General features: G+C 47.6%; 1 protein-coding gene across 3 annotated transcripts in view; it reads right to left on the bottom strand.

Annotated features, from left to right (window-relative positions):
- The window catches only part of GBGT1 (globoside alpha-1,3-N-acetylgalactosaminyltransferase 1 (FORS blood group)), a 16,953-nt gene extending 7,294 nt beyond the window's left edge, over positions 1-9,659 (bottom strand). The window contains exons 1-5 of one of the 3 annotated variants that reach the window (XM_044440163.1): positions 9,587-9,659; positions 5,976-6,090; positions 3,224-3,380; positions 2,920-3,000; positions 1,701-1,763 (exon numbers count right to left, since the gene is read on the bottom strand). In XM_044440163.1, coding sequence (XP_044296098.1) covers positions 1,701-1,763; positions 2,920-3,000; positions 3,224-3,243 — 164 coding nt within the window. In that variant the 5' untranslated portion in view covers positions 3,244-3,380; positions 5,976-6,090; positions 9,587-9,659. Of the gene's footprint in view, positions 1-1,700; positions 1,764-2,919; positions 3,001-3,223; positions 3,571-5,975; positions 6,092-9,586 lie in introns of those variants that run through there. The other 2 variants (XM_044440162.1, XM_044440165.1) reach the window with 2 other exon arrangements.
- Between the last annotated feature and the right edge of the window lie 1,652 nt (positions 9,660-11,311).

Here is an 11,311-nt window from a genome sequence, read left to right as displayed (position 1 = left end):
GTGTGAAAAACCCTCCCTCTATAGTTTCTAGGAAGCGATGTGACCTGTCTGTCACCGCCAAGTGAGTCTCCCAAGTAACATCTGGGAGATTGAAATCTCCCGTAATTACTGTGTGTTTCCCCCAAGATATCCTTAGAATCTGGCCTGTCAGTACATCATCCAGGGTCTCAAGTTGACCTGGAGGGCGATAACATACCCCCACTGTCAGGTCTCTTTCCCTGTCAAAACCCCTAAGTTTCACCCAGACTGCCTCTGCCAAATCCCCATCTGTGCTGCATTCTATCTCACCACATCCTATCCCTTCCCTGAGGCATAAAGCCATGCCCCCATCCCTCTTGCCCTTCCTGTCCTTTCTAAAAAGGTGATACCCCTCTATGTTTACATTCCAGTCATTCCTTTCATCCCACCAAGTTTCTGTGATTCCCACCAGATCATACCCTCCTATTCCCAGGAGAGCTTCAAGCTCTTCCTGCTTATTACCCATGCTCCTAGCATTGGTGTACATGTACCTCAACGCCTTCCCACCGCTTCCTTCCCTTGGAGTTCCCAGCCTCCTCCTTCCTCCCATCCTCCCTGATACCTGGCTCCTCTCTGAAGGAGTCTGTCAGTCCTTGCAGTACCTCTAAAACCCTGGTCCCAGAGCCCTGATCTTCTCCCCACACTTGTCCAGTGCAGACACGTTTCTGGAGGGCCCGAACCCCCCTCCCCCGGTCACTTTAAAGTCTTCTTTAGCTCTCTAGAGCATTTCCAGAGCTCGCTAGAGCATTTCCAAAGGACCTTTTCCCCATCCTCGTGAGGTGCAACCCATCCCTTGCCAGAAGTCCATTGGCAAGAAGCCGGGTGCCGTGGTCGAGGATCCCAAAGCGTACCTTCTGGCACCACACCCTAAGCCTCGGCGTTCACCTCGGCAACCCTCCTATCCCTGCCTGGCACAAATCCCCGGACTGGTAAGACAGATGTGAAGGCCATTTGGGCCTTTAGGTCCCCGAGTTTCTTCCCCAAGGCCTCGAAGGCCCTGGTGATCCCATATTCAGTCCTTGTGCGAAAGGAATTCAACACCTCTGCCCTGACATATCAGGAAATGTTGATATGCATTTGTGAAGGAAGAAATTGTGGGTGAAGGGGTGGTGGAAATGGCAGTTTCGTATTTCATAAGGGAAACAATTCACATTGTGGTCTAAAGTGGGCGTTGCTAAGACAACTAAGTCCAGGGTCTAAAATTACTTAGCTGCATCACTAATATGTCTGAGAAATCTTCAATGAATGCAAACCCATGTGCGTTTCTACGAATAAGACCTTCCAGCAGACCAACTTTCCCTGATTCATATTGGCAGGGGGGATTTGCACCAATTTGCATGAGCACAAATGTGCATCAACCAATTCAAATTAATGCTAATGTTCATTAATTAATGCACAACTATGCATTAGTGCTAATACACATTGGTGAAAGCAGAATGAAACTGTGGTTTTAGAAAATGGATTCCATCAGATTCCTTCCAACAGAAAGGGAGATGGCTGACCATTCCTGAAATAGAGGGACTGGATGTTACAAAACCCACGGACCACTGCTCTCTCCACCAAGCCCTGCGTGTGAATGGCTGCCGCCACGTAGATTTGCCAGAATCAGATCCAGACAGTTCCATTCCAATGGCCAAACTAAAAACTTCTGAACATAGGAGGGGTGCAAAGGCAATACTTACAAGACATCGGGGCAGGGAAGATAATAGGGAAGGTAGTGAGCTGACTCTTTCCAGAAGGAAAACCTGCCAAATAAAGGGGGGAAGCTGTTAATGGAGGCAGAAAGATATGGAAAGGTTGCGAGATCTCATCAGCACTGCTGGCTCTAGATTCTGTTGGGCCCTTGAGCCTTCAAGGAGCCCCTCTACCTGTTACAAGGTAACAGGTAACCTGCTCCCCTTCCTCATTCGTATTCAGGCATGGAGGCAATGGGTGGGCAGTGCAGGAACCTCCTGCTCCTCCTTCACATCCGAGAGAGGTGAGCACCTAAACAGGAGCTCTCATAAGGTGGGCCCCCTACTACCTTGGCAGGTGACCAACTATGCCAACCTTTGGTGCTGGACCTGGGTCTGGATCAGAACAGACAGGTCTCAGTGGAACCATTATTAAGCACTGGGGAAGATGGGAAAGCTATGGATATTTTGCCAGTGCTCCAATTACAAGGGGTTCAGGGGAGCTGAAAGAGAGGACTTAGAAGGAGCTTGCCCCATGTGTGGAGCCAGCCCATAGTAAGCTGCTTGCCCTGGACCCACTGCCCTGTTTGCTTTCAGCTCCCCCCCCCCCGCCCCCCCGCCACTGGAGTGCAGCCCTCGGGGCATCTTCAAAGTGGAGCTCAGCCCTTGGGCTGAAAGAGGTTCTGGCACCCCTGTGTTAAGGAAAAGGCGGGTCCTAAAGAAAATTATATAGGATAAACAGGCTTAGGGTTAAGAAAATATGTTGTATGTTATCATTCTTTTTACTGGATGTATCTATGTGAAGACATAAACTTTTGCAGATCACATTACAGATTGTTAGAATTTACCAAACAAGATATGGACTGGCAAATTCATTTACATCTGTACATTAATATACAAAGGTTAGGGTTATAATTTTATTTTTATGATCGATTCAACTTATATTCTGCTATTAACTAGTCCAAGGACTCTTGAAACAGTTTACAACATTGCACATTAAAACATCATCACATATGAAAACACATAAGAACACCATATAATACAATAGACAGTATTCAGATGAGGATCAATCAGTTAAAATATAGTCTGCAGAAGAGCAGGGTGCTGGCATCTGCGTGTTGCTTTAAAAGAGGCCAGCTTTTCCAGAGTGCTACAAGAATGTGTTTCCGCTAGAATCTTGTGCTGCACTAGGGTGTTCCTCAACTAATTCAAGGACGGGAATATTTACCAGATAAGTAAGGGAACAGCGATGAAGCACAGTCCAAGGAGGACAGCTCTTATCAGTTGGTGACATTTCATGTTGCTTGGGCTGAAACAAAAAGAAGGAAAGACCATGTGATTTCTGGCTCACAGAAGTCGCTGTTAAAGGAAAATCCAGGAGGTCCTGGACACGCATTTGTCGTTCAGCCGAACCCAGTTACGGAGGAGTTGTTGTCAGGGAAAAAACCGAGAGGAGGCAGAAGATTATTGTAAGCCAGATGGTTAGAAATGCCATAAATATATACATGTGAGCAATGCAAAATGACACTTACATTCTGATGCGAGGGAGCATGGAATGAGCAGGACGGAAGAGATGGAGGATCGAGACGCAGGAGTGGAGGTCACTGGCAAAGATGTCAGGCGAAGGAGAGGAGGGCAACGTTTCTGTTCTCAGCGTTCTGCAGCAGGTTGGTTCAGCTGCTCCTCTGGCTGCAACAAGCAAAATGACTCAGCCTCTCTGATGGTGCATTTATCTGCTTGATGGTGCATTTATCTGCTTGATGATGCATTTATCTGCCTCTGAGCGAACCCACGAATTCAGTAAGCTCAATCCAAATTGACTTACGTTAGCGGTTCCTCCCCACATGGAGTGCCCACACTTACATTCCGATGCAAGAGCTGCGAGACGAGACGACGAGACGGCATTTCAGGAAGTGCAACAAAGAAGAAGGTTGCCGATAAAGTGCTGAAGGAAGATCTTACTGATTTGCAGGCAAATTGAGCTCTTGAAATGCAACTTGAAGGCATGACTTGATAGGAGTGTTGGTGTTCAGCACTGGATGTGTTCCCAAAACTTGGTGGAAAAGCACTCTATCTCCTCATTCCATTTGCAATGGCATACTTCATTATTATTTAGCATTATTTCTATATCACTCAATAGCCCAAGCTCCCTGGAAGGTTTACAACAACCAATTTTGATTTAAAAATAATGAAAGGAACATTTCTAATTATGGGCAGGCCTGGGAAGCTGCCCTGCTAATGAAATACTTTTAAAAATGAGAAAGAAAAGTGCCTGTGGAGACCAAAGCTTAGCCTGGAAGGTCCTGGAATGCAGGAGGGGTCTCTTCGCTGCTGCACATCAAATGCATGGATCAGTGAAAACAATGTTCAAAAGTGCATTAGGGCCACTGCTTGCACAAGACGTGAGTTTTTGTCAAAATTATGTGAATATGCATGCATTAGGAGATGGGCAAGTAAAAACACTTGTATGACTTTTGTTGGGAAAATTTGGATAAATCCTGTCTGAAAAGCATTACTCCTGTGTGCCTTTGCATTGTGGGATCAAATCCTGCCTTCCTTCTCAAAACCAAGCTGTCACCGTTTAAAATGGCCTTCATCCCCCGCTCCTTTCTCTCACCTTTAGCTGTAGGCTACAGCAGACAGGCCATTTTAGCCCGAATATACATTGTAAATCGTCATTGTTGGAATTCAGTTTACAATAATCTTTTGATAGCCCAGAGGGCTTCATGTGCCCTGATCATGCAGAATGTCTAGAGTCTAGATAGGGGTCTGAGCTTATCATGAATAGTTTCTAGTAGCTTGAATTTGCATGTCTGAGCAGACCTGGAGATGGGTTCAAGTTACTCAACTAAAGTGTCAATACAGGCAATTAGAAATATTTTAATCTCATTGTTGCAGTGTGATTGACTGACATTTCTTTATCTGTTCTGTATGTGATGACCTCAGAATCTTATTGTAATCTCTGCATTCTGTCATCAATTGCCCTGTACCTGTGTACCTATAAATGCCCTGTAATGGTATTGAAGCTTTGCAGCAGAGTTTACCTCTGCCTGCCTGGTAATGCAGCCTGCATTCTTGTGAGTGTACTGCGGCAACCTTGGGGTAAAACAGTAAACCCTCAGATGGTCTGGACGCTTAGTCTTTCCCACGAACCCGAGTTTTATTCCCTCTTCTCAAATTGAAATTCCGGGATTCTGACACTTTTCAAGCCATCTTTTTCCCTCAAAGTTTGGGATGAACCAAGTGGAAGGTTGGAAAAATGAGAAAGGAACAGAAGCCGAAGCGGACTAATTTGCCAGTTACTAACTTGACACGCGTTCAACATTTCAGCTACAACATAGGGGTGGTGTGTGAGTTCACCTTTAACACCCACACAACTCACAGAAGACAACAGATCTGATTTTGAAATGTGTTATGGGAATAGGTAAATTCCCCCATTTTGGGGAACAGTGAAGCTGCTGCAGGATTCTGAATTGTTTTTATTATAACAGGCTTTACATAGAAATGATTAGCCCTCTAGACTAAGCTCTAGAAAACGTTTTCCAGTCACCATCCCCTGCAGGGTTCTTTTTAATAAATGAGAGTTGGATGGGATACCCCATTTCCCCGAAAACTCAGAAACAACTTCCTGGGATAAGTGGTTTCCAAACCTTTAGTACATTTGGGAATGGGATATTTTTCCATCATTTGTCCTACCATTTGCGTGTACTTTTATAAGCCACCAGTGCCTTTCAAAAAAGTTTGTTTGTTTGTTTGTTTGTTTATAAGTTTTTCCCTCTTGCGAGGAGGCCAAGGTGGCTCACAGGGTCCCTCTTCCTCTCCATCCCATCCTCACAGCATCCCTGTGAGCTGAGTGGGGCTGAGCTGAGAGTCACTGAGTACCTCAAAGTGACCCGGAGAGCTTCATGGCCCCAAGAAGGTCAAGCACCCAGATCCCCAAGCCCCACTCCAAGCCTTTCACCACCATAACTTGCCAGGCTGGCTCTAGCTCTGGTCTCCTCCTGCTCTTCCTCTGTGGAATTATTTATTTTTATACTCCTACCCCTCCTTCTTTCCTGCAGAGAACCCAAGGCAGTTTACCTACATATCCTGCTTTTCTCCATTTTATCATCCTAACAACCCTGCAAGGTAGGTCAAGCTGAGAGCCAGGGGCCAGCCCAAAGTCACCCAGTGAGTTTCACGGGCAATTGAGGACTAGAACCCAGAGCTCCCAAGTCCCAGTCCAGTGCTCTAACCACTACACTGCACTGGCTTCTATTTATTAGATATTAACATGTCACTTACAGTCTACTGCTTGGAGGCCTGCTGTTGGACTGGAAGGCAGGATATCAGTATCGGGAATAAAGACATTTGTAGCCTCAACTCAGCCTGGGAACATGAAGACACAAACTTGTAGGAGCTGAAAACAAAACAAACAAAATGACAAAATTCGCTTTCTGGAAGAAGCCAGAGTTCATTGGCTTCGAAAAGATGGAATAAAGCATGACAGCAACAATGTAAGATGGAAAAACATTTTCGTTTGCTGGGCTGCGGGGTTCACACAGCCTCGGGGGGTGTGCATGGGCGCTTGCGTGGATGCACATTCCAGACAAGGCGCGCCTGCTCAGGGATGGCACCAGGTTGGAAAGGATCCCCCAAGGGATCCTGCTCCATTTAGGGCAGGCAGCTTCAGACATCACTGGGTTAAGCTCCCATTTTGATTTTCTTACAGTGCCCAAAGCAATGCTGCATTATTAATTTATATTTATATCCACCTTTTTCCTTTCTGCAAGGAGCCCAAAGCAGCTCACGCAATCCTCCTCCTCTCTCCTTTTTGTCCTCACAACAACCCTGAGAGGTAGGTTAGGCTGAGAGTCACTGTCCTGTCCATAGCCACCATGGCCAAGGAGGGGGCTTGAACCCAGACCTCCCAATTCCTGGTCAAACATCTCAACCACACCAACTTTCTTTGAGGACACTGCGGGAAATTTAAGATGACAGGGCTGATATTGGGGAGACTCAGACTCTAGAGATTCTCTGGAGAAGAAGTTGAACCCTGAAGAAGAGGGGAGCAGATCCTCTCTCAGTCTTAAGGGCCAAACTTTCAGGCAAGCTCCGGGGGGTCACGATTGAATAGTCAGCAAAGGCAAAGGGGGTGGGGTGAAAAGCATGGGCCTGTTTTGGCTTCCGAGCTTCAGAGCCACACCAGCCTTTGAAGTACAGGAAGGAGGTGCAGATAAGCCAGGAAACCAGCGAAAGGGACTGGAGGTCCATGGAAGGGGGTCCATGGGGGGGGGGGGAGCATGGCCTCCAGGGGAACACAGGGTCAGATTACATCTGCAGGGAGGTTTTGCATCTCTGCTGAAGAGGCTACCAACTCGCCCTGAGAATAATTCCCCTCCCCTGGGAAAAAAAGGCAGAAATGGAACAGTGGCATGGATTCACCAGTAGCAAGGTAAGCAAGGCAGCGTTCATTAAATGAGGCTGCCGGCACATATTCTTTCCCTTTCCTTCAGGCCCACAATACATTTACTTACTTATTTCTTTTTAAAGTTCTTATATGCCGTCCCAATACGAAAAGTCTGTGGATGACTGACAAAAAAAAAATCAAAGCAACCACATACAACAACCAACACACAACATACCGCATTCGATGATGATGAGAAAAACAAGGATAAAACCAATTAACTGTTAAAATATTGGGAAAGTAAAAACGTCTCCCTCCGAGTGTTCCTGTTTCAAACAATAAATGGTCCTTAAAACAGTTGGTGGAAAGAAACGTGCTGAGCTCCTTTGCAGTAACCGTCCCAAACTCACTTCTATTGACCCTGCGTCTTTCTTTCTGGAATGTTATTGTACTAATATTGACTCATTATCTGAATCTTACTGGCTTTGAGGTGGTGCTGGGCCAGAAAACCACCCTTGAAAAATGCAACCAAACAATGTACTTGCCCGGAAATCCATTGCGATTTAGCTGCTTTCAACCGCCATTGAATCAGGAGGGGTCTGAACATGAGCAACAAAGCCGCCCGTGTGGGTTTGCCATCACATCATCAGTGCCGCCAGAGCAAAGTTCCTGGCAAAAACCAGACCAGGTCAGCTGTGGCGGGTACTTGGGCAGTGCCGCCCTCCCCTGCTGAAGCCTGAGCGCATTCTTCGCCCCATGGACCTGCTTGACGCCACCTGTCAGTAAGAAAGTGGTCTAGCCTGTTCTGGATTGGCTATGGGGACTCACTTCTCGCTTGTCAAGGACTAGACGGTGGGTATCAAGATGTGAAATGTTCATTCTGTCTTTGATTTAGTCTCCACCCTGGTATTTGGCCTGTCCAATAGAAGACCCTTACTTAGGTAAACTGTAGGATCCGTTCGTTATTGATCCGTGCTTTTGGCCTGTGGCATTGCTTCAGAAGCTGGATCCATTAGTGCAAACCAGGTAGCTGTGCAAGCAACCTCCTGCAAAGACCCCGCTGAGTAGCTGACAGAGTGACAGAGCAAGAGGATGCATCTGGCCAGAGGAGGAGACATCTGCAGGGTTGCTGACACGGGCAGGCAGAGAGAAATGCTTGGTAGGCTAGAGACCCAGAGTATCCCTGCAATACTGGCTTCAGAGTAAACTCTTGGGAATGCAGCTAGAAATTGTAAAAGTACGTACAAGGGGGAGAGCCAGGGAAGAAGGCCTTAAACAAAGTTGACTCAAGGCTTTGCCCGCCTTGGTTTGTTGACAGTCTAGCAACGGAGCAGAGGAATGCCTGAGCGTAACATGCAGAATGGCTGCTTTCTGTTTCCAGTATCAAGCAGTGGGCTGGGCTGGGCTGGGCTGGGCATGGAGAGCGGTTGTGTTCCAAAGCACTTTGCACCCCCAGCCTGGCAAGTTAGTGTTTTTCCAGAGGTGTGGTTGGAAGTGAGTTTGAACAAGCCATTCAAGGAAAGCACAGAAGCTGTTCTTTCCTTCCCTTTTTCCCTCTAGAGAGGACAAGGCAAATATGCCACTCAGAAAGGAAAAAACAAGTCCCAGCCTGTTGAAAATTGTTACTGAAAAAGGCTGAAATGGCAGAACGGCCATGAACTGCTCCAGAAATATAAGAAAAGCACTACTCTTTTAGATGGAAGGTCCCTCTGGCCCAGCACTCTGCACGATGCCTAACGAGCTGCCTGCAGGACATGAGTGCAACATCACTCTCCCTCCCATGTTCCCCAGCAGCTGGTGCCCACAGGCACACTGTCCTGGCCCAGGAGCGAGCATGTAGACATCAGGGCTAGTAGCCTGAATAGCCTTCTCCTTCTGGAGTGTACTCAGTTCTCCAAGCCGGTGGTAATCACAACATTCTGTGAGAGCGAACTTCGCAATGGACCTCTGTGCCATGCGAGGCTCCCCTTTCACCTCTCCTGCGCCTCCCACCGTCCAGCTTCATGGAACACCCCCACTGGGTCCTAGTATTAGGGACACCGGGAGAGAAAAGTCTCCCTATGCCCTTTTGGGAGCCAGGAAGGATTTCATCCCCCTCACTCCTTTTTCCTAAGCTCAACGGTCCCAGATGTAGCAAGCTTTCCTCACACAGGAACTGCTTCAGTCCTGATCATTGCAGCCCCTGCTTTCTGCCCTTTCCCCAACTACACAACTTTTATAGATGCAAGGACCAGAACCTTGCATAACATACAAAATATAGCTGCACCTTGTATTTGTAGAACGGCACTGTGACATTGGCTGCTTTGTTTTTAATTCTTTTTTTACTTGTGCCTAACATGAAGTTCACCTTTTCTTCACCAAGGGCCAACATTTCCATCAGAAGAGACTTGAGGCAGGACCTGCCAGCAAATCTGGGCTTCCCAAGACTTTTGGGGTTGGAGCATGTGAGTGTGGCGGGAGGAAGAAGCTAGGGATCTTTTGGGGAGGTAGTAAAAATGAAATGACTTACCATTGCTGGATTTTGGAGTGGAGAAGGCTTCGGAACAAGAATGCAGGCAGGGCGAGCAATCCCTTGCGGTCAGACTGTAATTCCAGACTGGCTGCTAAAAGGAGGGACTTCTCAGAATCTATGGTATGTTATGTTGGCGACATACAGGTATGTGAAGGAGTGTCACACAGAGGTGGGAAGAGACCTGTTCTCCCCTGCAGAGGAAGGCAGAACGTGCCCCAACTGAGCAAAGCTCAGGGAGCCAAGGTTTTGTTTGGATGCCAGGAAGCACTTCCTGACAGTCAGGACCCCGAGGGTGTGGAATGGGCTTCCCCGGGAGGAGGTGGAGGCCCCATCGGTGCAGGTGTTCAAGGATAGGCTGGACATGCACATGATGGGCATGTCGTGAGCGGAGCCGGCTGGAGCCGGAGGTCAGACTAGATGGCCCGGGAGACCCCTTCTGACTCGCGCTGTTTCTATGGTGACTTGTCCAGTCATGAAGCTTTCAACATCTCCTGCGTTATGCCTGCCTGTGAGAAATGAATGGCATTTGTACCATCGACCTGGTGTTTTAGTTTCACCAGGATTTATGCTCCAGTGAGCAGCAAATTGGAGCCGAGATATGCGCTCGTTCAGCCTTCTTAAAGGCAAAGTACAAGAAAACCTTGAACAGCCAAAAGCTACCGAGCAGTTCAGAAGGATTGTAGGGTAATAGCTCAAGCTTGGGAAGGCCCCCTTATGGGAAAGCAAGGATGGAGTCCAGTTGGCTGAATTTCCCATGTGGCTAGTAAAACATGTGGAGCTTCCTGTGAACTCATCAAAGCTGTACGGAAAACCCTGGTTAGAGGGGTTGTGGGTGATTTATTCATAGGAAGGTCGTGGGAGGTAGCTCGAGCCGGTTCGTTTGCTTGAGCAAACCACTAAAGAGGGGGATGCGTTTAAAAGTGCCAATAATTTGATTTTAAGGATGGAACTTCTTCACAGCAGAGGCAATGTTAGGGGGTCACCCACAGGGCTGGCACCCCAAATCTCGCTTTTGCCACCATGAACTTATCGTAGGCAATCCATCCCACCATCCTAACATTCATAGCCACTTCCGAAAATAAAGGTCCAGGGGCCCTGATGGTCTCAGCAGCACCCGATCCCCGCGGTTGAGGCGTCTTTGGGCCCACATGAGCTTCTCCTCCTGCTGCCTTTCTGCCTGAGGTGTTCTTCCGGAGCCAAATGTCCTTCTGCCTCCTACTCGTGCATCCCTCATCCGTCTCCCCAGGGTGTCCTTGGAGGCAGGGTCCTCTAAAGACACACACACAGACTTCAAGGCGTATGCCAATTAGCACTGGCAAATCTGTGAGAGCTTTGGCCAGTAGGCCTGAGCCCTGGACCTTCTAGGTACCTAGCGTTGCCCTTGCATCCCAGTACAGAAGATGTGGGCATGTCATCAAGGACATAAACGCTGGCGTTAGTTTTGACTAGGGCAAGAGGCAACAGCTCAGTAGAATCCATGAAGCTGAGCTTGGTCTAGAAGCTCGTGGAAGAGATGGAACAGCCTTATAATGAAAAAGAGCAGTAACATTGATGATGATCATACTAGAAAATGTTCAGTTCTATTATTCTTTCACCCTCTTATCCTGTGATTGGTAAATTTGTTCATGAACCATTGGTGAAGGACATGGTCGAAACATTTCTGAAGGTCCAAGTCAACATCCACTGGACCACTCCTACCCGTACGCTTGTTGACATCCTCGA

The sequence above is a fragment of the Varanus komodoensis genome, unplaced genomic scaffold, assembly GCF_004798865.1.
Source record: "Varanus komodoensis strain SLA01 unplaced genomic scaffold, ASM479886v1 scaffold36, whole genome shotgun sequence".
Lineage (NCBI taxonomy): Eukaryota > Metazoa > Chordata > Lepidosauria > Squamata > Varanidae > Varanus > Varanus komodoensis.
The sequence above is the reverse complement of the archived record's forward strand: the minus strand, read 5'-3'. Positions and strand labels throughout refer to the sequence as shown.